The sequence below is a fragment of the Octodon degus genome, unplaced genomic scaffold (assembly GCF_000260255.1).
Source record: "Octodon degus isolate 3935 unplaced genomic scaffold, OctDeg1.0 scaffold00039, whole genome shotgun sequence".
In the NCBI taxonomy this organism is placed as follows: Eukaryota; Metazoa; Chordata; class Mammalia; order Rodentia; family Octodontidae; genus Octodon; species Octodon degus.
Window position 1 is genome coordinate 12,370,507 of NW_004524615.1, and position 26,158 is coordinate 12,396,664.

The 26,158-nt window shown below is 44.9% G+C and overlaps 1 protein-coding gene across 2 annotated transcripts in view; it reads right to left on the reverse strand.

The window, feature by feature from the left end:
* Positions 1–26,158, reverse strand: part of Clybl (citrate lyase beta like) — a 250,878-nt gene that overhangs the window by 32,661 nt on the left and 192,059 nt on the right. For both annotated transcript variants that reach the window (XM_023715243.1, XM_023715244.1), the window contains exon 3: positions 907–1,095. In XM_023715243.1, the coding sequence (XP_023571011.1) occupies positions 907–1,095 (189 nt within the window). The remainder of the gene's footprint in view (positions 1–906; positions 1,096–26,158) is intronic.

The following is a 26,158-nucleotide window of genomic DNA, read 5'->3' on the forward strand; positions in this document are numbered from 1 at the left end:
AGTCTCTCTATGAAGCTCATGGCCTTGAACACATTATGTAACCCACGCTACCTTTGAACTCATGGTGATCCTCCTGCCTCAGCCTCCCAACTGCTGGGATTACAGTGTGTACCACTTCTGGCTCTTGGAGATAATACTTTGAATCCCCACTGCCCACTTGCCCTGACAACAAACACATCTATCTCTCCAATCTCATAGCCTCTGCCCACAACTAGCACAATGAAATGGTATTTTATTCAACAGACCTGCAGAGTAACTGCATCCCCAAATAAAATCTAGCTGCCCCCCACACCATTTCACAATTAAACAATGATAGTATAATTGGACCTATTTCAAAAGTTTTCTTAAGTAATTTGATGTGCCAGCCACTTTATATTTCAGGCTTTTATTGGCTGAAAAGTCTGTCCTGAAACTCAAACACACCTGTCATCAATTTAAAAAGGACTACTAGAGAACTGTTCAGGAAATAATATCTTTGCTAATTAAGACCACTAGTTAAAAGCTTCCTGTGTATCCACCCAGTTGCCCCAAGGAGTGACCTTTTCCTTCCCTCCTTTGGGCTCATTTTTTCATACACAACTTATATCCTTGGCAGCCTGCAATGACTTCAGTGCAGTTCAGCTAGGGCAGCCAAGGATATGGTAGTGTAGCCTGTAATCCTGGCACTTTATAAGACTGAGGCAGGAGGATTGCAAGTTCAAGTCCCTCCTAGGCAATTTAGCGAGCCCTTGTCTCACAATAAGCCAAAAGATTGGGCATGTTGTAGCTCAATAAGAAGGCCATGGCTTCAATCCCCACCACTAGAAAAAATCAACCAACCAAAATAAAAAACCAAGTACACCCAGTCCTCTCTGCTACTATACCTGGGCACTCATCTGAGTGCCCAAGCAAAGGGTTCCTACTCACCCATCGGATTTCTTCAGGACTTTCCACCTTGGGGAGCATCAGGCTAGAAGGGAGGACCCGGGACTGCAGGATGGCGGCCAGGTCTTCCTCAGCCAGGCCACTGGCCACCGAGCTGACCCGCACACACCTTTCAGCTGGGCCCAGGTCAAAGTCTTCAAGGGCTTTTACTATTGTCAATCGAGCTTCATTCTGTAAGTATCAATAAAAATAGACTCCTAAGTTTAGTCTGATCATTAAGAGAAACACAGGGGCTGGGGAGATGACTCAGTGGAATAAGTGCTTCCCTGGCAAGCATGAGGGCCTGAGTTCAATCACCGGTTCCAAAAAAGAAAAAAAAAAAAAAAAAGAGAGAGAGAGAGAGAGAGAAACACAAGCAAAGGGTCTGTGAAACTATTTGCAATTCAGAGTCTCGACACCATTATTAGCTCTCCAAATTTCCTGTTATACATGATATTAGAAAAAAGTTGCCCAATCTGACGGGTGAGGCACTGGCTTCTAGACTCCACACAGGTAGCCCTCTCATGACTGGGACCCACCATGACACAGCCCAGTGTCTCTCTAATCGTAGTGTCATCTTGCCCATTACCACCCCTTTCCAAATGGGAAGGTGTAATAGGCAGTTGTTTTATTGATTGGGCATTAACTAAGGGTAAACATGGTTCTAAGTTCTTTAACCACAATGTTCTCCTTTCATAAGTAGAAGATCCAGGGCAGAGGCTGGGGAAATAGCTCAGTGGCTTAAGCGTCTGCCCGGGAAGTGCAAGGTCCCAAGTTCAATCCCTGATACCTAAAAACAAAACCACAAAAAAAAAAACAACATCTGGATTGTGGCAGTTTCATCTGTCAGCCAATTCACATTCAGAGAAAAAAAATAAGGATTTGTTTTTTCTTTTCCCCATGTATCATGCTATTTTTACCCCCTTTGTTTTATTTATTTATTTTTTATTTTTTGCAAGTGAGTTGCATCTTGACATTCAATTAATAAGGCACTTGCAGGAATGTGACACTCCACATTACAAGAAAATGTCCCACTTATTCAGGTGGAAGGCAGTAACAGTGCTGAGGAATCCCTTCATGAAAAGCTTGACAAATATGTTTTCTCCCTTTGATTTGACAGACTTTGCTCAACAGTTAAGAAAAGTGGCAAGGTTGGAATTCTGCTTCTTGATTTGAATTATCTCAAGAAAAACTGTATGAGTTCAAATATGATCTTTATTAGGATTGGGTTAGGGACAAAGAAGGTGGAGTGGGGGACAGAAGGATGCACTGAGGGGTGGGGACTGGTGTCAGGAGAAGGAAGGCCCTCGAGGTCATCACTTCCTGCCAATGTCAGTTTCAATACCAAATTCCTCACACTTGCCAACAGCCCTCAACAAATTCACATTGTCAGAACAAACATGTATCAAAAGTAGTTTCATTTTAAGAAGGATTTTTATGGCACAAATAAAACTTTAAAGCTACTCACTGCTCATAATTTTTTTTTTTTTGAGTTTGAACAATATACAGCCATTTGAATAGTAATGATTATCCAGGAAAATAACAAACCAAAAAAGGGGCAAGAAAGGATTATGTGGGGCCAGGGAGATGGCTCAGTAGAATAAGCGCTTGCTCAGCAAGCGCAGGGGGCTGAGTTCAATCCCCGGTCCCTCCAAAAAAGAAAGAAAGAAAGGATTATGTAAGTCAATATGGAGTCTAAGTCTAAAGCAGGACACAGGCCAGGATAAGAGATTTAAACCAGACAGATGTACATCTCTAACCTACTCCCAAATGTGGTCTGAGTTAAATGGTGTGAGGAAACCGTAGCTTAGAGTTGTCAGATTGAATGGAAACATTACCTGGGACCAGCATAGGATGGCTGTGTGGAATCCTGATTTACAGCGCTCCAGCCACCAATAATTAGGCCAAGCTTAGATAAGAGCAAGAGGAGCTCACGCTAGCGAAAGGTAGGAATGTGACGGCCAGCAGTGTGCATCTACCTCACGCCCTTGGCTGTTCGACAGCTATAGAGCTCCTTTACCCATGTGCAGTGCCAACGTTCTTCGCACCACCAGGTAGGAACGCATGAAAGCGAAGGCAGGTGTTAGCTCAGCAAGGAGAAAATGCTCCTGCATTGTGTCAGCCTCTGGATCCGAGGCCTGGAAGACCCAGGCAGCTGTCAACCCTGGAGCTCTCTACTTACAAACATTCTAACCCCCAGGTTCTCATCCACAAGCAAGTCAGCCTTCACTGGGCAGTATGGCGTGAGCCTGTAATCCCAGCACTCTTGAGAGGCTGAGACAGGAGGATGAAAGATTTGAGCTCATCCTGCCAATATAGTGACTTAGTATGAGCCTAAATAAATGAGTAAATAAATAATGATGGATGTAGCTCAGTGTGAAGGCTGTGGGGTTTACTTTTTAGAACAAAAAAAAAAAAAAAAAAGAAAAGAAAAGAAAGAAAGAAATCAAGTAATCAAGTCAGCTCTGCAGAAGGTTTATTAAGATAGAATAAATGGAAACTAGAAGGGAACTCAACAGGCCAGGGAGACTGAGACGCCTCCGACAGCTGGAATTACTGGAACCATCCTCTCCCCTTTCTTTTAATGTGACCTCAGAGCTGTTTTGTGGTTTCCCTTGGATGTGAATGGGACTGTTTGTTCAGAGCTCGTGTTCTAAACCTATTTGTGAATTTTATCTCAAGTTTGATTGCCATGGTTTCGGCACATTCCAGTTTACTTAGGAAAATTCAGCCCTTGCAAAATTGGCTGCAAATGAAGTCCCTAACTCCAATTTTGGGCATAATCTGATTAGTACTTTTCATGTTATAATGAGCAGTGAATGCTCAGCATTTTATTGGGCTTCTTTATTTGGGCTCAGAATTAAAGCCAAGCTCTTTCCACTTCATCCCTCAGTACCTTTCCAAAAAGAGGCGATGTCTTTGGAGGTGTATTGCCACACGACGCATTTATTAACAGCCTGTTGCTTGTTAGAATTTACATAAACCAAATATTCGTCCCTCTGGTCTGCATCCCAAAATATCCAACAACTTCATGAATTTACACCAACCGACAGGCATGTTGGTGCTTTCTTTCTGGTGTTTTAACGGTGAAATGCATTGCTGTGCTAGCAAATACATCCATGCCGTCTGTCAGGCTACGATGAGTGAAGGCAGTCTCTAAGAACCATTAAGTTTCGGGCTGGTTGCTCAGTGAGAAAGTCACAGTCCACCCAGAAGTGAAAAGAAAGCAGTTCTGTCCCTCCTCCTCCTCCTCCTCCTCCTCCTCCCTCTCCCCTTGCACGGTTCCTGCTCACCTGCTTATCTCCATCTCTCCACCCATCCTGTTTTGCTTGTTTCTTTCTCTGGACTGTCCCTCTGGAGGTGCCTGGCAGACACCTTCTCTCAGAGGACCCTCAGAGTGGCCTGCTGGGCTTGGGGGAGCCATGTTCCTGGGGTCAGAAGGAAAACGGAATGGAAGTAAAGAAGTCACCAGAGAAAGAACTTTGCAGGATCTTGCCTCCTGGAAGCAAGGTGGGGTGTTCTCGATGAGTGCCCAAGGGGACTTTATTTTCAAATATCTCACTATAGGACAGCCTTGTCAAAGTGTCCTCTGTGGAATGAATTTGTCCCCTTGAGATCTGACAAGGTGGAAAAGACTGAATAATTGAATTAAGCGCTTTATCAATAGTTCCAGGAGAGCTTTGAGGAGACAACCTGTCACCATCCATTCTGCATCAGGTTTGACCCCAGCCTTTTCAGAGGTTGCAAAGATGGTAAGCACAGCTTGGAATCTTTGCAGAATGATTCTAAAAAAATGATGTTCCTAGCTGGGGATAGAGCTCAGAATCATAGCACCTACCCAGCAAGTGCAGGGTCCTGAGTTCGATTCCTAGTACCAAAAAAAAAAAAAAAAAAAAAAGATGTTCCTCAAATTTCCACACCTGATCAATATTTCATGCCAGGGCTGCTCAATGTAGTGGACCAAGGGCTAATAAACTTGTCCCTATCTATAAGCCACCATACTATGCAACTGTGTCTGGGCCAGGAACCAAGGAGTGCTCTGATTTCAGAGACTGGATTCCTGTCACCTGCAGAGGAGACACGCTTGGGTGACGTCAGAAAGCAGATAAATCAACCATCACCAAGACCTGCAGACTCTGAAATTAAAGGAGAAAATATGCGTGCAGTCAGTTCAATTGGCACCCATTAAAGCTAATAACTAATCATCCTCGTAAGTTTCTAGCTCAGAATGATCAAATCTGCAAAGAAAACAACATCCGTCCACTTTTACACTCCAGTGGAAGAGGTGGTCCCGCACGGCGGGGTGGCACAGTCTCCCATCTGGAGAATAAATCGAGTGTGAAGTACAGTATAGTTTGGGACCAGGCTCCGTGGCGGCAGCGCAGCAGTCAGTTCATTAGTTCCAAACTTCCAGGGATTAGAACAGCATCAATTCTACTGTCAGATAGGATGAGACAGACAGGACACGAAAGGCAAGGAGGACAGACACTGAGGGCAGCTCCTTGGGTTTATTTATACAGTGATAATGTATAAACACATCCAAATAAATGCTTTAAATAATAGCATTATCACAGTTTCATAACATCTGAATTAACACCTTGCCCTTCAAATTCCAGCCTGCTCCCCAAACCTCGAAAGTTAATATCAGTAGGTCTGGAGGAAATCACAAAGACAAGCCCCGGGTGCAACAGGAGCCAGGAGACAGCTCCGTGGCCTGGCCAGGGTTTGGGGAGGTGAAATAGGAAGGATTTCTAGACCCTAGGGACACATGCTACAATTTTAATTTCATAGACTTCTCATATATATCATATAAAATGTTTTTTTCACATTTTCATCCTGCAAATGGCAAATTGCCATGCCATGTGTTTAGAAACACTTGTGAATTCTTTTCTAGCACACCTGATCTCATTTCCATCTTACCTAATATGTGAAACGGCCTCAGCCACAGAGTGGTCTCACTTTTGAGAAGACCCTGCTGTCAGCATCCTTATGAAAACATTCAAAATTTCAAGGTCACCTGGTTTAAAATAAACTTAGGGAATTTTTTTCCACGTAAGGATCTCCTTTTTTACACAACTGCTTTTTACATATTTATATTTAAAAGACAAAGTACCTGTGACATAAAAGAAGTCATCACTAGTAAAGATTCTTTTTCTCTTATAAATGTATCAAAATTATAATGATTCAGAGACTGTCACAGAGACTGTGATGAAAAAGCAGCTAAAATCTGGTTCTTGCCAGGCGGTGATGTGTTTCATCAGGCCAGGGCTGAGGGATGACTCTCTAGTCCCTTGGTTTTTTTCCATGTGCAAAAAAAGCTTGGTTTGCGTTTCCCCCACAACGAAAATCTACAACACTGAACATCCCACATGGCAACTAGTTTAGAATTTCACGCCGTGGTTCATCATACAAGCCTCTGCATGCTGGACACCCTGTTTACTCTGGAAACATGGATTTGGGAAAGCAAAGTTTTTGATGTTGTTAATCATAAAAGGTACATCAAAGCACAGCTTTATCATAACAACACAAAATCTGCTTTCATTTGGAGGATGAGTAAGACTTATGGGAAACTTACAGGATGACCCGGAATTTGGGGCCTTCAGAGATTTAAGTGGAAAAAAAGCTCTACAAAGCACAGATCTAAAATAAAAAAACTGCAGCTGGGGATGTAGCTCTGCCCCATGGTGACTGCCTGGCAAGTGCAAGGTCCTGAGTTCAATTCCCATTACCAAAAAATAAATAAAATAAAATATAAAGATCTATAAAAATAATTTATTTTGATGGTGTCTGAGCAATTAAATATTTTTAAATATGCTGGAACAATGGCTTTGGGTCATACAAGTATTAAAAATCATGGAACACAGAGTTTAAATCACACATTTCACTATATAAATTTCACCTCAAAAGCACACAGAGAGCTATAAACAAATACAGACTTCTAGTTAATGATATTTAAGAGGAATTGTAAATCTTTAAGAGTAATGTACTGCTGTCTTCCACTCTGAAATGAATGAAAGGAAATAGGGTACATTTATGGATGAGTAGGAGAGGTAGATGAAGAGATGTAGGTTAAAGTAGGCAGAGTAAAATGTTCATGGGATGGCCAGGGATATAGATATAGCTCAGCAACACAGTGTTCTGCCTAGCAAGCATGGGGCTGTGAGTTCAATTTCTAGTCCAAAAAAAAAAAAATGAATAGAAAAGAAAAAAAATATTCATGGGACAATATAACAGGTGGGTAGATGGATAATCGCTGTGCAATCTTCCAGCCTTTCTGATGTTTGAAATGTTTTGTAATAAAACTGAGGAAAAATTTTTGAAGAGAATAAAGAATAGTAAAAAAAAAAAAAAAAATTAGGGGGCCAGCAAGACAGCTCAGTGGACTAAGCACTGCTTAGGCAAGCTCAAGGCCTGAGGTTTGATCCCCAGCTCACATGCCGTGCCAGCCCTGCCACTGGGCGCGCTGAGCCAGCCACCAAGTCTGGGTATGGTAGTGCACGCCTGTAATCTCAGCACTGGGAAGGCTTAGATATGAGGCTATGAGTCTGAGCAGTGAGGTAAGACCTTGTACCAAATACATTAAAAACAAAATTAGGAAAATTTTTTAAAGGTACCTCAAAATGCAGATTTTACTGGAGTTGATACAAATGTATATGTGGTCTCTACATTCTTTTTATTTTTTAAAAAATTTTTATGTATTTATTTATGTGTGTGTGTGTGTGTGTGTGTGTGTGGCCAGCTCAGCCCACCAGGGGGCGGGGCTGGCTGGCATGTGGTGCTGGGGGATTGAACCGCGGTACCTGTGCTTTGCTAAGCTTGTTCTAAGTAGGTGCTTTAGACCACTGAGCCATTTCATCAGCCCTCTACATTCTTTTTAAAATTGTACATATTTGAATTTTTAATGATTAAAAGTTTAAAACTAATAATGTGAACTCTATTTTACTTATTTGTAGGAAATAATTTGGGGGAGATTATTTTAGCTCTTTTTTGGGGGGGGAGGGACAGAACCGGGGATTGAACTCAGACTCTTGAGCTTGCCATGGAAGTGCTTATTCCACTGAGCCATCTCCCCAGCCCCTAGCTCTCATTTTCTTGAGGAGGATTAACAACTTTAATGAGACAAAATTCACATGACATAGAACTTACCCATTTAATGTATACAACTAATAGGTAAATATGTTGGCACATATCTTGAATCCCAGCTCTCAGGAGGCTGAGGCAGGAGGACTACTGCAAGCCCAAGGCCAGCCTGGGCTACACAGCGAGCTCAAATTCAGCCTGAACTGCATAGTGAAGCCCTGTCTAAAATACCACCACCTACACTACTATTACTACTAAAATAATAATAATTATAATAATAAGCATACCGATAGCATATTTCTGTCTCTAGTGTACTTTCTGGAACTTACAAATAGAATAATGTAGTAGTGGCCTTCTGCAACTGGCTTCTTTCTCTTGGAACAATGTTTCAAGTGTCACAGCCATGCAGTACTTCCTCCTGACCTCCAAGCAATGTGCCAGGCACGGAGATAGTGCCGTTTGTCCATCCATCATCAGGCTCCACTTCTGGGCAATGATGGGAAATTCTAATGGATGTGTTTACATTTTTGAGTGGATGCAGGTTTCCATTTCTCTTGGCTATGAATCTAGGGAAAGTGTGATACCTGTGTTTAACCTTTTGAGAAACTGTCAACCTTTTCCCACATGGCTGCTCTGTTGGGTGCTCCAACATCTACTTATTTTACTACCCTTTGCTTTAGTATAACCTGAAACCATCCCAGAGGGGGGAAGGGAAGTGGTCTCTCATTGTGGTTTTGATTTGCGTTTTCCTCACGACTAATAACATTGAAAATCTTTGCATGCCCTCATTGGCCATTTTTATGCCTTCTTTGGAGAAATCTCTATCCAAATCCTTTGTCCAGTTACAAAATGTGTGGTAAAATATATAACATAAAATTTCCATTCTAACTTTGTGTTTTTGCCAGGCACAGTGGTGCAGGACCGACAACCTTAGCACTGTGGGAAGCTGAGGCAGGAGTATCATAAGTTTGAATCTAGCCTAGGCAACTCAGTGACTTGGTGAGACTCTATACCTCAAACAATAAGGGGGCTTTGGTGTAGCTCAGTGCACAGACCCTGGGTTCGATCCTCGGTACTTGCTCTCAACAAACTCTTGCTGGGCTTGGGATAGAACCTAAAGCCTCACCATACTGGCAAGAACTTTACCACTGAGGTACATCCTAGTCCCACTTTTTTAGTGCTCCAGGCAGAAACTTTTCTCCCACTAGTCACCAACATTCCATTCTTCTCACCCCAAATTCTTGGATTTTTTTTTTTTTTGTTATTTTTTTTCATAGAACCGAGGATTGACCAAATTCTTGGTGACCACTAACCAACTTTCTATGAATTTCCCTACTCCAGATATTTCCATGGGTGAAATCGTGTAGTATCCCTTGGTTCTGGTTTAATTCAGAATAGTACCTCTTCAGGGCTGGTGAGATGGCTCAGTGGTCTAAAGCACCTACTTAGAACAAGCTTAGCAAAGCACAGGGACCGCGGTTCAATCCCCCAACACCACATGCCAGCCCCTGGTGGGCTGAGCTGCCGCCCCTCACACAATAAATAAATAATTTAAAAAAATAAAAAATAAATAAAAAGGTAGACGGGTGATCTGTACAGGCAAGTATACCCCCTCAAGCCAGGAGACAGGAGTCCAGTGGGCAGGGCCCAGGCCATTGTCTAGAAGTGAATAGAAAGGGGTGATGGTGGTAACTGGACACAAATTTGTAGTTAGGTGGGGAAGCTGTTTCGTGCCCTGGCAGCATGTGACAGATCTATCCCTGGGCCACAGGAGCAGTCCCTGCAAAATCCGTCCTGCCCCAGGGAACCCCTTTTGTCATGGCAGATTCTTGGGCTCCACAGCTGCTGGCTTCCATCTCTGGAGTAGATGCTGGCGCTTCAGGTTCTAACCAAGGACTCATATTCCTAGGCACTGACGTGAGGCCAGATGAAAAGATCAGAGCAGTGCCAGCCACCTTCTGATGGGTCCTAGCCACCCTGGCCCTCAGGACAGGCAGGCGGCCCCCTCCCATGCTGTTGCGACACTTGCCCACGGCTGCCCTCTCTCTGGATGTACTTATGTTTCCTGACTTCTTTGGTTACAGGTAATTAACTGTTTTGGTTAAAAGCCCTCCTGCTGTGTCACAGTCTTCATGGGAGAATCAAAGTAAATAAGCAAAAGGGAGCCATGTTATTAAAGGACTCTACACCCACCTTTCTCAACCAGGAAGGAGGCCCCTCACTATGTGAGTAGGGGTCCCCTCGCAGGGCAGGGCCTGTCTTGCATCTCCTTACTGGCAAATCAAGAGTGGTTGGTTCTTAATCTAGTGAGCAGTCTCATCGCGGTTCTAGGCCTGCATCTGATGACAGCTGTGTTCCTGGCTTGAGGATGATGCTCATGATCTACTTTGGCTAATGACTTCCAGTAGCCCTTAGGATCCAAACTGTCCCTCACTCAAAGAGCAGAAACCAAGTTTTTCTTTTAAATGCAAAAGGCTTTCACTTTTATGGAGCACATCCTGTCTCTGCCCATCACGAGATTCTGGAGGTGAGCTGGGGTCCTCTGCTCCCAGGCTGTTGAAGGTGCAATTTGAGCTGTGGCCCATGCTGCAGTTGGGAGAGTCCCGGCTACACAACAGTGGCCTCAACCACACTTAGCCAAGGTGCTTGCACAAAGAATATCGCCTCCATACAAAGGAAGCTCTAAACACGTACAGATAGGATTATTTTCTAATCAGGGCACAAGCAGCCTTGTCATGAGGCAAACCCAGCTAACAGTCACTTCCAAGGGCTGCAGGATGGACTCCTCGACTTCCTGTCGCCCACGGAGCCTCAGCCCCTGCAGCCAGGTAGCATCCTACACAAGGACTCCTTCAATTTGCTGGTGGTACACAAACAGGTCTTCCTGGTAGCCAGGAAGAAAATGAGGTCCTGCAGTGAGCTGTGTGTATGGAAATGGACTGCAGGAGAGACTTCCTGAAGATATGTGAAACGGGATCATAGTTCTCAAAAATGACATTTATTTATTTATTTATTTATTTATTTATGTGTTTAGTACAGCATCTACAGGGTCTCATTACACAGATTGGACTCGTAATGATCTTCCCATTTTCAGCCTCCCAAGTGCTGAAATTACGGGTGTGGGCCACCATGCTGAGTCCCAGTCGCCATCTCAGTGTGCCTCAGGGGCAGGGCTGGCACGGCAGGTCAGGGATTGAACCCCTGTCCCTGCAGCTATGCTTTAATTCACTGAGCTATCTGCCCAGTCCTTTCAAAAATTACTTTTAAAATTACTTTTAAAATGGATGATAATCTAAAACTAAAAAGAAATATAAACAACAACCTAATAAAATATTACCAGTTTGGACAGGTGTGATGGTGATCCCAGCACTCCAGGAGGCTGAGGCAGGACAATCAGGAGCTCAGCCCAGCCTGGGCGACCTCATGACTTAGCAAGGTCCTGTCTTAAAGTAAAAAGTTAAAAATAAAAAAAGGACTTGGGATATAGTTCAGTGCAAAGGCCCTAGGTCATACAGAAAAAGAAAGAGAGAGAGAGACAGATGGACAGACAGAGAGCACGAGCGCACACACATGCAAGCGAGCTACAAGTTGGCTCTACCTTTGTATATTTTCATTGCTGCTATTCAAATCTACACTCATGACCTAATTTTGTAGTAGCTGATCATTTGTAAAATGTATGTTTTGCCAGGGATATAGCTCAGTGACACAAGCACCTGCCTGGTAAGTGCAAGATCCTATGTTCGATACTAGGTACCAAAAAAGAAAAGTATGTTTTGGTTTGTCTTGCTCCTTAATTATTTCCCAAAGAAAACATTACCTTAAAAGTCTTTGTTTCTTTTAGGTGGCAAATCTGTCAGTCTCTTAAAGGATGGTACTTTCCCACCCTATTCATCTACTTTACTCCTAAAATGAATCGGGAAGAGAAAAGAAAAAATATAAGGTGGAAAAATTGAAGAACGGAAGAGGATGAGGCCTTGAGGACACTTTAGTGTTTAAAAACACAAGTTGGGAAGAGCCCCCTTCTCTCACCCCCGTTTTGGTCACAGCAGGGGCCGGCTTTGTGGCCCAGGGGTCAGGAGGCAGCCAGCTGCATGGTGGAGGACGTGGCTGGGCTACCCAGGCCCTGCGCTCACTGTCACTGGCAGCTCCGGCTTGCAGCATGAGCCGCTTGCCAGCAACGCCGAGTTCGACTTTCCTTGCCTTCCCCTTTTGCCAGCCCTTCACGTCGTCGCCATTCCCTTGCTGATGCCAGGCAGGTGCACAGCACGACCACTTGGATTTTCTTTCCTCTTTCTGTGCCCAGTAATTTTTACAAGGTGTTTAACGTGAGAACAAGCAGGTCGATTTCCCAGGCGGTTGGGGGAGCCAGGCGTCCTGTAACACAGTGGTGCTTGGGTTGCCAAGGCAGAGGCCCAGCCTTGCCAGAGCTTCAAGGGCTTCAGCCGAAGCTGCCCGATAAGCCCCAACCAGCACCTACCTGGTGCGGGTACCAGATGCGAGGTAGCAGAACCGATGTGTGCACGCTCGCCACTTCCACGTGTGGGCATCAAAGTGAACTTGCATCTTCCGGCAAGATAAAGACAGCAACTCTGGGCCTTGCAGTCCTGCCATGAAAGGACTGGTCCTTCCGGACATGCAGAGTGGGAAGCTGCCCCGCCTCACCACACACACCGGGCCTCAGGAACGTTACAGCCCCTCCCTCCCAAAACTCGTGCCTATTAACCCTGCGTCATCTCACAGGAAGGTGGGAAAATAAGGTTTTGTTTTGTTTTTTAAACTACACAAAGAAGATATACAAAACATAGAAATATAAAAGAAATTGAAAACTCTTTGAATTGGCCTTTGCTGTACACTGAGTTGATTGCTGGACATGTGTAAAAGGTTGGTGGGCAATGATTTTGAATATTGTCATCCAGCTGCTTTTGTGGGGAGGAGTTCAGGTGAGAAGCCAAGTTATGCAGCTATCCATGAGAGGAGAATGGCCTGTCCCCCCAAGTGGTAAGATCGGTGAGCCTTGAGAATAGGACAGGCCCAGACCAGACACCCAAGTCATGCCACAGTGCCAATGGCAACTTGGCACCTAGTGCTGTGTGGTTAGCTGATGGGGAGAACAGGGCATCCCAACACCAGTGGCTTCGGCATGAAATGCACAGGTGCTTCCTGACTTGGGCTAGGGCTCCATCCTGTGATTGGGTAAAGGTAATCCCATTCTCCATCACAATGTCCTAAGTCAGAATGGATTTCAAAGCCCAGCGCTGAGGTACAGACAGCACAGACTCTATTGCCCACAGCTCCTCCCCAACTTGCCTACAGTGAAGATGGGTGGAATGCGCATCTCAGGATTCCAGTGTTTTTGAATTTTTTTTTTTTTTTTTGGTATGTTTTGGGTTTTTTAGCCAGGTTCTCACTATATAGCACAGGCCGGGCTCAAACTCAGTCCTCCTGTACCATCACACTGGATAATCTGTGTCCTGCATTTTCCAGGGGATTGGTGATTTACCTAATAGACTATGGTGGACAGTTTGTTTTCTGCTTGAACTTGTTCAGAGTCAATTCCATGGTTGAGTCAGGAGCCCTCACCCATCAGGGATCCCATTCTACAAGCCTTCTGCCACCTGTCTTTTTCACGCAGTGGTAGGCAGCTTCTTCTTCACATAGGCATGACATGTACAATCACTTGTCATATCTACAGGGTCCTCTGTTGTGTGGACACCATAATCTACCTCAGCAATCCCCGGATGACCAAGATTTCAATTTCCCCGGGGTTTTTTTTTTTCCTTCTTGCTACTGTTTCATTCAAGAGCTAACTTTACCCAATAGGCATTATGTACCAGGTGCTAGTTTAGGTAACAACGAGAACAACTTCCTGCTTACACAGAACTTACATTGCAGCCAGGCTAACAAACCAAGAACAAATTGTGGTCGCGATAAACTAACAAACCAAGAACTAGCTAGTAAAACAAACCAAGAACTAACCATAACCAACTATTTGTTAAGAAACCAAGAACAAATACAGGCCAGGAAGAGGCGTAGGACAAGAATAGGATTAGGGCTGGGTCAGGAGGAATGGACAGGAGGTTTGGAATGACTGGCAGAAGAGCTGCTTTGCAGATGTGCTAGCTGCCTTGATATTCAAATGGCTATAAACAAAACCATAACAAATATCCCATGCCATTCACCAAGTACACATGCTGGTTAGAATCCCTTGCTCACTCAGGCTCCAGAAGCACAACCACAAGCCTCCAACTCTCCTCCCTCCCTCCAACCCAGCAGGTCTCACTTTAAGTTCCCCTGAGCCCCGTGACTGCCCCAAAATGTAACAGGATGGTCTTAAAAGCACGGTGTCTCATTTAAGATAGAGATAGTAGTAGTGCTTGACGCAAGGATCAGAGGCAACAGATAGTAGGTTTTTAAAAAAATATACATGCATTTTAATTTTTAAAATGGATGTACAAATTTAAACCTCGATCTGTTGGTTCCCACCCACTTGGGGCTGGTTCTGTGGTCACACTGACTTGGTCAAGTCTTCAGAAACCCCAGTTTCCTCAATCAAGAACTGCAACTGCGATGTGGACTGGGAACATAGCTTGTAGTAGTTACTGGTGTTACTGGTTCTCAGTGAAAGGAAAGCCTAGGGAGAGAACTCTGGGTACTCAAGTGGGTCCTTCAAGGCCAGTCTACTCACAGGCTTCCCCATGGGTGAGCTTCAGCGTCTGCTACCCCTAAATATGGCACCTGGCATTGAGAACAGCAGAAGCAGAAGTCACTCTTGCCTTCCCCTCTTCTTCCTGGAATTTGGCATAAGCCTTTGTCCTAGAGGAAGGGAACACCCACCTCCTCTGAGACTCAGGTGCCAAGAAGATCTGAACCCTCCAACCTGGGCAAGCTCCCTCGTTTATGCCCATCAGGTCAGGCCCCACCTTTCTGACTTCTGCACCACCAACTGCACTGTACTGAACCAAGCATGAGAACCAAGCCATTTCCCTGGGTCTTCATTCTAAGGCTCCCACATTGTGGAAAACTAATCAAATATGTAATTATTTATACGTACAAATTCAAAGTACAGAGAATACCCTACCATTTCTCAACTGTACAGAAGAAGCATCGAGAGATTTTTTTAAAAAAAACTTTCATTCAAAGAACTTTTTCTTTTTTTCTTTTTTTTGCAGAACCGGGGATTGAACTCATGCCCTTACACTTGCAAGGGAAGTGCTTATTTCACTGAGCCATGTCCCTGGCCTACATTCAAGGAACTTTAAAACAGCTGACAAAAATATCAAGTGAAACCCTGTACCAAACACATTTTTTAAAAAATCAAGTGAAAACCAACACTTGTAATTTAAAACATATCTCACATATGGTTAAGAGGCCCTATATGTACCTTTTTTAGTATTTAGCAATTTATATGTTCATTCTTCTTGGTGGTGTTAATGCTACCTGTTCCAAAGAGTTTAGGTGGGGTTAGTCACGGATGTTTTTACAGGCTCCCTGGTAAGCGATGACAGCCGGGGATCAGAACCCTGCCCTCAGTGGTCAAATGCCTGGCTCACAGGATATGCAGCCCCCAGTGCTCAGGTGACCAGGGCCTGCTGGGGAAGAGGAAGCCACAGCCCCCGGAGCACATGCCATAAATCCTCAGGTAGCATTTTCTTCATCACACAAAACCGTGCCAGCACACTCCGTTTCACTACACTTTCCTACCTGCGACACTATTGCTAAAACCTCTGCTGAAGTAACGGGCCACCGTAACAAGCTCAGCTCTTGGCTTGTGATTTTGCCCTGATCCGTAGTTCACTGCACACGGAAAGGAGGAATCATGTGAGAGTCGAGCAGGAAAAGCACCAACCACAGTGGGAGTGCACGGAGGCCAATCCCTCATTTTACAGCTACACAAATAAAGAACTGCAAAAATGAGAACGCCACCTCTTTGAAGAGTTATTTCACTGGCAGTGCTTTCTGACTGCAGGCAAGTGCACTATATACTTTAATAGGCACCTGTGATCCAGTGCGCATGATACCATCTGGGACGCTCGAGCTGCTCCATACGCAGTCCAAGGCCACCACTCCCAGGACCCGACCTCTGTCAGTAGTCAGCCCACACACCTCCATTTGGCCCAATTCTAATTTTTTTCATGGCCCAACCTCCTCCTGCACTGAAACTTCTAGAATGTTCCCGAGTCCCTCTCATCAGCAGCTATTCCCCAGAACACCATGCACTCTCTTGGAATGGGGCTTGTCTTTGTCCTGCTAACTCTCATCACTCTCTCACCGGGAGGAAGGCAACACTCCCCTGCATGGAAGGCCAGATTAGAAGGAGCAACCTGGGCCGGGGAGATGGTTCAGTAGAATAAGCGCTTGCTGACAAGCACAAGGGTCTGAGTTCAATCCCTGGTTCTGCTAAAAAAATAAAAAAAAAAGGAGCAACCTCCTCCTATATGTCACTGTCCCTCACCACTCCTGACCACGGCTCCCCCTATAGAAGCCCATTGCCACCCAGTCATATCGTCTTTTAAGTCCCCAGTCTATTCATGGAAATGTCTTCCTACAGCTCCAAGGGGACTCCATCTCACGGCCTAGGCTAGTGATGGTGAATCATTTTAGAGCTTTCAATGACACAAATAGCCCACATGGCATAGATGGCAGCAGCACACGTGACATGAGCTCGCCACCACTGCCCTAGCCCTAGCCCTATACGTTCTCCAACATACATCTTGGTGCTCTGGGTACACTGGGACCTCACCTTCCATGTAATTGCTCCATCCCTCAATTCTCAAGGCCGGCAACTACCCTCTCTGAGCCCACCTCCTCAGCTGCCTTCTTGTCCTTGTGCATTCATCTGCCTTCACCTGTCCCCCAACCCCTGGCTCCAGGGAGGTGAGCTCGCTCTCACACTCTACCACCTAACCTGGGCCTCGTGTTTAGCAGTTCTAGCTGACCCTGCCATCGTGACCTCAATTGTCATTCCTCTTCCATTTCCCTTTTCTCTTTCCTTGATCTGGGTTTGGCTGGCTGGAAAGTGGGCTACATTCCTCATTCGCTGCTTTGTTCCACTACTCAGCTCTGACAGGCACTGTCCCTAGGTCCCGGGGATATAAAAATGTACCCTTGTTGCAGTGATCAGAAATGCACGAAAGGCAATGCAGGGTGACAGGTGCAGCAGGACAGATGTCACATGGGGGCTGCACAGGGTTGGGTCAGGGACTGCTAGTGGCCCTCCACCTCTGGATTACTAAGAGGGGAATAGTTACTGAGAGCTGCTGCAGCCTCAGATCTTGTCACAGCAGCTGACCCCTTAGGAGACACAGGAGAAAGGCTCATGGCATGCATGTGGAGGAGGGCCACAGTGAGACAGAGCTTGCCAGGACACAAGAAGACGACACTGGATGATGCAGCGACATGAAGAGAAGCCTGGGCCCTGGGGACTGGCTGTCTCTCTACCTCTCCTGGAAATTTCCCTTTCTCATTCTGTGTGTGTGTTCTAGAAGGCATAGGTATGTTCCAACAATGGTGGGAAAACAACAGGAAGAACATATGCACACGTGTGTGCATGCATGTGACTGGTTCTGTTTTGGACGAATGTGTGCGAGGCATCAGTGAACACCCCCTCTAAGCCACCGTAAAGCAGGGCAGGTGGAGCTCAGTGGGACCTTACTTGCCTGCCGTGCACAAAGTCCTTAGGTCAATCTTCAGCACTGCAAAAACAAAACAACAAATTCAAAACCCACAGAAAAATAAGATAAAGAGTCACTCATTTTCAGTTCTTTCCCACAAATTGGTAGGAAAAATGAGTTGACTATTTATTTCCATAGTACTTAGCTGTTGGGACAATTCAAAGATTCTGGTTTATAGAACACTTAGAAATTATTTAATCCTTCTTTCCCTGGAAGTAATAACTGGTGGAATAAATATAAATTGATGAATAACACAAAATATTTTACGAGCTATTAAGCCTTGCCATCTGGGTCAGGGAGATGGCTCAGTGGAATAAGTGCTTCCCTGGCAAGCTCAAGGGCTTGAGTTCAGTCCCCTGTTCTGCCACAAAAACAAAAAACCAAACAAAACAAAAAACCTTGCCATCAATACACCATGATTATATAATAGATTCTTTGGGAGGTTTTCTTTCCCTTCCTCCACCTTCTGTCTTCTGTGCCTTCCCTCTTTTTCTCTCTCCCTTCCTTTCTTCCTTCTTCCTTCTTTCCTTTTCCCCCATAATATTTAGTAGAGTCTTTGGGGAGTTTTCTCTTCTTTTTTCTTCCCTTTCCCTTTCTTCTCCCCTTCTTCTCCTGCTCTCTCCCTCCTTCTTTCAACAGGTTCTCTGTGTGCTATGCTGATTCCAGAGTCAGCTGGCCTCCAGCGGTGGTCTCTGGAGCTGCCTCAGGTGTGTTGCTCCCACCTAGGGCTGCCAGAACCCACGGGTTATGCTGCTCCTCACTCAAGGAGGCAGGGGCCAGCGTGGCTGTGCTCCCTTGCAGCATAACTTCAGGACTAGAGAAGTCTGTTTGACAGTAAAATTCCTAGTCAGAGAGCTTTTCAGTTTTCACGTAAATCTCAGCTCCACACCCCATCTAGGCATGCATTCTCAGGGTCCACCCTGGCCAGTCCTCACTGTCTCATTTTTTTAAATTTCATTTTATTTTTTTAAAATTTCATGTTATGGGGCTGGTGAGATGGCTCAGTGGTCTAAAGCACCTACATAGAACAAGCTTAGCAAAGCACAGGGACCGCAGTTCAATCCCCCAGCACCACATGCCAGCCAGCCCCGCCCCCTGGTGGGCTGAGCTGGCCACACACACACACACACACACACACACACAAATAAAAAATTTTAAAAAAATTTCATGTTACAGAGTAAAAACAAATAGCAGAAACAAAGACAGAAACAGAATAACAAGCAACAGTACAAATGGTACAGAGTTTCAGAACAAGAATAAAAATTTAACAGTGGTTGCTATATTATGTATTTTTTCTTTTCTTTTCTTTTTTTTGCGGAACCGGGGATTGAACTCAGGTCCTTGCGCTTGCCAGGGAAGCGCTTATTCTACTGAGCCATCTCCCCGGCCCTTGTATTTTTTTATATTACGTATTTTCATTGTCAAATCTGTTGGTCAGATTAATAGATATAGGTATGCAAAATTGGTCAAATAATTAAACATTAATGCTTACTCTTCTGACATGACTGCCTACATACTGGTTTCATCTACCTGGCTAGCATTCTCTAGTATGTAATTGATATAATTGATGTTTGTTGAATCAAGTGAATAAGAGCAAAAAGAAGCAGAAGCAAGAGTGGGATGTGCAGCAGGCCCTTTTGGGAGCTCATGGGAAGGGACGCAGAGCAGGACAGCCGGGCTGTGCGCCTTGGGGGAGGAGAACTGCTTTGAAGCTTCAGGTCTGATCCTGAGCAAGGCTTCTGCTTTTGCATCTTTCCTAATAGAAGTCAACCACTAAAGCAAAGTTGCTCAGATGCCGAAATTGGATTGTGAAAAACAAACAAGAACACAATGTGCTGTTATTTAAAAATCACCCATTTGGAAAGAAATAAATCCAATATTGTTACAAACACTGTAAGCTGTCCATCCTCAATTGGGAGTGAGTAAATTGATGAACATCATTTTCTGAAATTGAAATGAAGGCTTATGTTGATGTATTGAGACAGAGCTCTGAGAACAGGCCAACAAATTCTGGCCAAGAGACCAGAGTTGACTATTTGATGAAATGCATAACCAAAATAGAATGTTATTGATACCATTGCACACTGAAGCTGATATACTGAGAAGTGCAGAGGTTAATTAAAAGTACGAATTGGCCGGATGCCCCAGCACACTGGAAGGCTGAGGCAGTAGGATTGCAAATTCAAGCCCAGACTGAGCAATTTTGCAAGCTAGCAAAACCCTGTCCCAAAATAAAAATAAAAAACAAGACTGGGAAGTAGTTCAGCCTGAGGACCTTCAATCCCTGGTTCCACCAAAAAAAAAAAAAAAAAAAAAGCAGCAACTTTTGCTGATAATGATGTATTTCTTCATATCAAAATCTTAAGAAAATTCAGAAGACAGCTACTGGGCTGGTGAGATAGGTCAGCAGACTAAGTGCCTGCTTAGGCAAGTGCAGAGACCAGGATTTGATTCGCAGCGCATCTTCTCCCACCCCTACCTCCAGGCACACTTAACCAGTGACTGAGCCCAGGGGGTGGTGGCAGACAATTATAATCCCAGTGTTGGGGAGGTTGAAAACAGGAGAATCACTACAAGTCCCAGCTGTGTAGTGAGATTCTGTAACAAATATATGATAGAAGGAGGAGGAGGAGGAGGAGGAGGAGAGGAAGAGGAGGAGGAGGAGAAGGAGGAAGAGGAAGAAGAGGAACAGGAAGAGAAGGAGCAGGAGGAGCAGGAGGAGGAGCAGGAGGAAGAGCAGGAGGAGGAGCAGGAGGAGGAGCAGGAGGAGCAGGAGGAGCAGGAGCAGGAGGAGCAGGAGGAGCAGGAGCAGGAGGAGACAGCTACTATATGAGAGAGAGAAAAACAAAACAATACAAAGAGAAACAAAACAAAACAAAAACCCTTACTTCAAAAGAGATCTAGGGCCAGGAGATAGCTCGGTGGTCTAAGTGCCTGCCTGGCAAGCACAAGACCTGGGTTTGATCCCCGGTACTGCATATTGTGCTGGCTTCATGTGGAGCTGGCCACAAAACTAGACGTGGTGGCACATGCCTGTAATCCCAGCACTGGGAAGGCTGAGACAGGAGGATCCCTATGAGTCTGAGCTGTATAGCGTGATCCTATAATAAATAAATACGTACATAAAAGATTTAAAAGACAGAGATCTAATATTCCCATTTAATTATATTATTAGTTATGTTTTAAGTTAAAGCACTTCTAGTTTTACTATTGGTAAAAACCACCATGATGTCAGCAGGGAAGGAGACAAAGGAGCTCCCCTTTAATGAGTCCCCCTAAGGTGTATTCATTTCCAAGGGTTTCCATAACAATACCACAAATGTGTTGTCTTATGGCAACACAAATGGATTCTCGCACAGCTTGGGAGAGCAGAAATTTGAGATTAAGCTAGGCTGTGCTCCCACCCTGGAGATTCCTTCTGTGGTTATTGGCAGCCCTGTGGCCACATCACCCCAATCTCTGCTTCTGTGTCTTTCTATCTATGCATCTCTTTCTGTTTGTGGGAAGATAGGGTCTCATTGTGTAGTCCAGACTGGCCTTGTGTTTCCCCTACAAGCATCTACTGACTGTAGGCCAAGCTGGACAATCTGTGATGACCTCACCTGCAGGTCCCTGACTACGTTTGCAAAGACCCTCTTTCCAGTTCAGGTCACACCCTCAGTCCTGGAGATTAGAAGGACCTGTCTCTCAGAGGGTGCCATTCAACCCTCCCCAGCAAGCATACCTCAACAACAGAAGGTACAGCTTCTTAAAGGAGCTATTAGGAAACAGTACGATAATAAAGCTGTACCTTCTGTTGTACAGAACGACAGTACGATAATAAAGCTGTACCTTCTTCTACCTTTCCCTTTCCTCCCTGCTCATGTGGAGTAACAGTGCCTGGGCCACTGAAATCTTTGGCAAGATCTCTAGGGGTGTCACTGTGTCTCTGGACATGCCACGAGTCTTGGGACTGTCGCACACTCACAGAGTAGATGAGTTGGACAGATATTAAGAGGTGATTCAGGGCAGCCTAAGCTCACACCTGACTCCTCTGTAGAGGTTTAGACCCCATGGGGTTCACAACTGCTCAGTGGTCTTGAAGGTGAATCCATTTGCTCATGGAGTCCTTTAACACTACTACATTGCATATCATAATGCCATCAGGAGGCACTCTGGCCTCCTTTTGCTACAAATCCATCCCTGTATCAGTCACCTCTCACCTTTCACTACTAGGATATAATACTGATAGCCACAACTTAAAAGAGGAGAGGTTTAGTTTAGCTCATGGTTTCAGCAGATTCAGTCCATGGTCATCTGGCTCCAAGTCAGACACATTGTGGCAGAAGAGCGTGGTGGAGCAAAGCTGCTTCATGTCTGGTGGCAGGAAACCACATGAGGGGAACAACACCAAGAAGGAAGGGTCCAGGAACCATATATTTTATTCAAGGTCATGTCTCCATAATCCCCCGAGACACACCCAAAGCTATGCCTTACCAATCCCCTTGGCACCTCGCAAGCCAGTCAAATTGACAATCCCTCTTAGCTGTCACAGTGCCTATTTTTTTTTCCCATTCTGTTGCTCATCTCTACTGGAAGAGAACTAGGGGAAGAGAAAGATAACGCTTTAGAACCACCATCTTTGGGTCATGTGCTTTGAGTGCCTCCTTCCACTGATGTGCTGCCTCTTGTATGGAGGACTAGTGGGTATCTTTCACAACTCAGAAAGTGCATTTTTTAAAAACAAACATTTTAAAGTGATAGAAAAATAATAGATAAGACATTAGAGGGGCTGGAGAGATGGCTCAGTGGTCTAAAGCACCTACTTGAAACAAGCTTGGCAATGCACAGGGGCCACGGTTCAATCCCCCAGCACCACATGCCAGCCAGCCCCACCCCCTGGTGGGCTGAGCTGGCCACACACACACACACACAAATAAATAAATAAATAAATAAATAAATAAATAAATAAATGTTTAAAAAAAAGACATTAGAAATGATATACCATTTCAAATAGAAAGAGAAAACAAGATGATAGGTATTCAACAGTGATTGTTCTATTGCACTGCTGTCTTCAAGGTAGTTGTTCAGATTTAGAGAATACATTTTTATATGGTTTGCTAAGATGCAAGTCCTAAAGGCAGTGTTAAAGCTGAACACTGCCATTACCTAATCATTTTAGAAACAAGGAGATCCAAGTCTCAGAAAGATAGCAAACGACTAAAGTCCACTTGACACACTGAGCACTGAGTCAGGCCCAGAATATGTCTCCTGATGCTCACCCAAGTGCCTGCCCACTATGTTACATGCAATAAGAAATGGGACCATAGCCTGCTCTCATCACCCTTGGCATGGCTCTGTGCTGCCACTAAAATGCCATCATCAACCCAACGGTGACAGCCAACAATATTGGGTGAGTATGTGCTTGGAAAACAAACTGAACTCATGGAGCTTGCATACTCAAAGGTTAGGTGGCACACAAAAGGCTCAGAGGCTCTGATGACCTGTTACGTCCAGGAGTTGACTGGGACTAAGGTCACCTCAAGGGTTCAAAGCAGGGCCCAATGTTATCATTTGAGTCAAAAGGATTTCTTTGTCTAGAAAATAATCCTCACTTCTTTTCTAGTGCACAACTCTAAAATTAAACAGGAACCCAAGGCCAGTGATGACAGCCACAGTAACAAAGCTGTTTTTATTAAGGCTCATCCTTGTATGTAAAATAAAGTGTTCTCCTGGGAAGAGTAAAGCCACTCACTGGCTGGTCAGGGAGGAGAGCATCATTTTCTGGTTGACAAAGTGAGAGAAAAGGACCCAGATGGTGGATCCTTTTGGCATAGACTTATCTGCTCCTGCTGTCTAGTATGTTTCTTCCCTGCATTAATTCCTCTTGCATCAGAACCAACATGGAAGTTTGCTTATTTCCAGGAAGACACAAAGTCAGGAAGGTTTTCTTCGGTTAGGGCCCTACCTTCCTTCTTTGACAGCAGTAGGGTGGTCTATTCCCTTCAGGCAGCAACTACAATGCCCTGGGCCCTGGGTCCTTTGGTGAAATATCTCACAGCTCTGTTCCACGAGTGATTCCACATAGTCCCTTCTTTGTGAACAGAAAAGGGCCCAGGCTTTTGTGGGCTACGTCACCTGCGCCAGACCTGATGCCCAATGAAGACTTAGAATTTATTTTAAAACAGTTTTTGGCATGTTGGATGGAGCATGTTGTATTGCTGCTGGCTGCAGAGCAAGTCCCACGGGCTTGCCGCCCTGTCTTCTTGCATGAGGAATCCCTGCCAATCCAGGATCTGCAAACTGCTTCTGCCAGCCAATCTCTAATTTAGCATATGTACAAAGCCAATTTTTGGACACCATGATGGAGCCTGGCACCTCTGCAGCCCTCCATATTTGCAACGCTCACAGTGAAATAATGAGGAGCTAGCAAGAGAGAAAAAAAAAAATATGACATGAAAAGGCTTTCTAAATTTGCAGATAAATCGTCTATGTATTATATATGTGTATGTGTCTCCCTCCTGCTTCTCCAACATAAACTTCCCCCATGCCTTTCCTTGTGGTTATTTCATTTAGATTTTCAATCTGCAATGCACTTAGCAAAAGCCAACACTGACAAAGATAAAACCTTGCTCCCCACTGAGAACATCTGATTTTTTAAATGTAGAAATGCTGCTCTTCACAAAATAGGACATTTCCCTTTTAATTAGCTTCAAAATACACCCAAATAATTTGCAACATGGAAATGATACCATTTAGAGTACTTAACAATAATTCCCTTGCATCCAAAACCAGTTTGATGAGCAGTCCAAGCTAGTGAAAACTTCAGTTTTGAGATAAATTGGGCTGCTTCTGTGGGGAACAGCTGTCACCGCCACAGAAAAACTCACCTAGCCCGGAGGCCTTTGTCGGGATCTCCACCCACAAAACTCAGGTCTGAAGTAACTGGTAGGATACTTGGAAACAACTGCTAACTGAATACGCCACCCGCCTATTTGTCTTTGATGAAAATAGGGATTGCTCTGTTTCCATCCCTTCTATAGATGTTTCTCCCAATCACCTAGTTTTTTTTTTTTTAATAAAATAAGTTGTTTAAAAGAAAATAAGTAGCCACAGAAGCTCCATGGTGTCATTTTGTGCTGTCTTTGAGAATAAACACATTTACTGCCTGCATACATCTACTGTGTACTGACCCTGAGTCCCCAAAGGGGCATCTTATAGGAGGGGCATTTTGACTTTTCTCTAGGCACAGATGAAATAAAATCTCTCAATTTGGGAAAGGGTGACTGCAGTTTTCTGATGGCTGTGTCTTCCAATGCATGGATCTGTGACAGTGGCCAACAGCACTGCTGGTAGGTAGGCGTGCTCGTGTGGGATGGATGGACCTTCCCAAACCATACCCACTGCTTACATGTAGGGTTTCTGTTGATGGAAAGTGAGAATCTGAGCCCTGAGTGTATCGCTATAAATATTTCAGGAGCGTGGCTGCCAACCAGTTCGCACGGCATGCGGAAGCCAGACTTGATTGCCCGGCCCGTGTGGGCGCCCCAGGTGGCAGGGCCTGAGCGCGGGCGGTGCGGTTGGCAGGGGGTGAAGTGTGCGCCTCGGGTCAGTCTGAGTGGCCCCTGGGCTGATTAGTGACAGGGCTGACAGGCTCCTGAAGAGAAGGCCTGTCCAGTATCTTTCCACAGCAGGGATGCCGGGCACGCATGGGGTCCTGAGGCAGAAACTAGGGGTGTTTCCGTGTGCTGCTGGCTGCGCTACTCACTCTTTGGGCCACACTCGTGGACGCGGAGGCTATTAGGGACGTCTGATGGCATTGGTGGTGCCAGGTTCCCTCCCACCCCTCAGGGGCTCCACCCAAGCCAGACAGAGCAGGGGCAAGCACTGGGGATCCGAGAGGAGGATCGATATGTGTCTATGAAACACAGTCACGGACAATTAAAGAGGCTTACACGTCACCCTGCAGGGAACTGCTTCAGGCTGAAGCCTGGGCTCAGCTCCTCACGGAACCCCAGCCGCCTTGTCTGCCTAGGGACGCCAAAGGCGGGAGGTTTGTGACATCTGTGATTCGCAGAGCAACTAGATCGTATGTTTTGTGTTTCATTTCCTTTCAGATACCAGAAATTGCCTTGTAGATAAAAACAAAACTATTTAAACAAAGAGGCACTTGTTACTTTTGAGAGATGGTAGACTCAAGATTTATGAGATAGTCACTTTTTCAAATTAGCCTAAAATGAAAGACAAGGGCCATCATAACAGGAAGCTTAGAACTTCAATTCCACTGCCCTGGCACCACGACACAATCCCTAACTTGATGGCCTAGTGAGATTCTTACTGATAGTTATACAACAAGAGAACCAAGACAAATACTGGCTTAGAATGCAGATGTTTTATTTATTTATTTTTGTTTCTAATCTAAGACAGAGCCTCATCATGTAGTTCAGGTTGGTCTTGAACTTACTTTGTAGCCCAGGCTGGCCTCAACTCACAGCAATCCTCCTGCCTCAGCCTCCTAAAATATA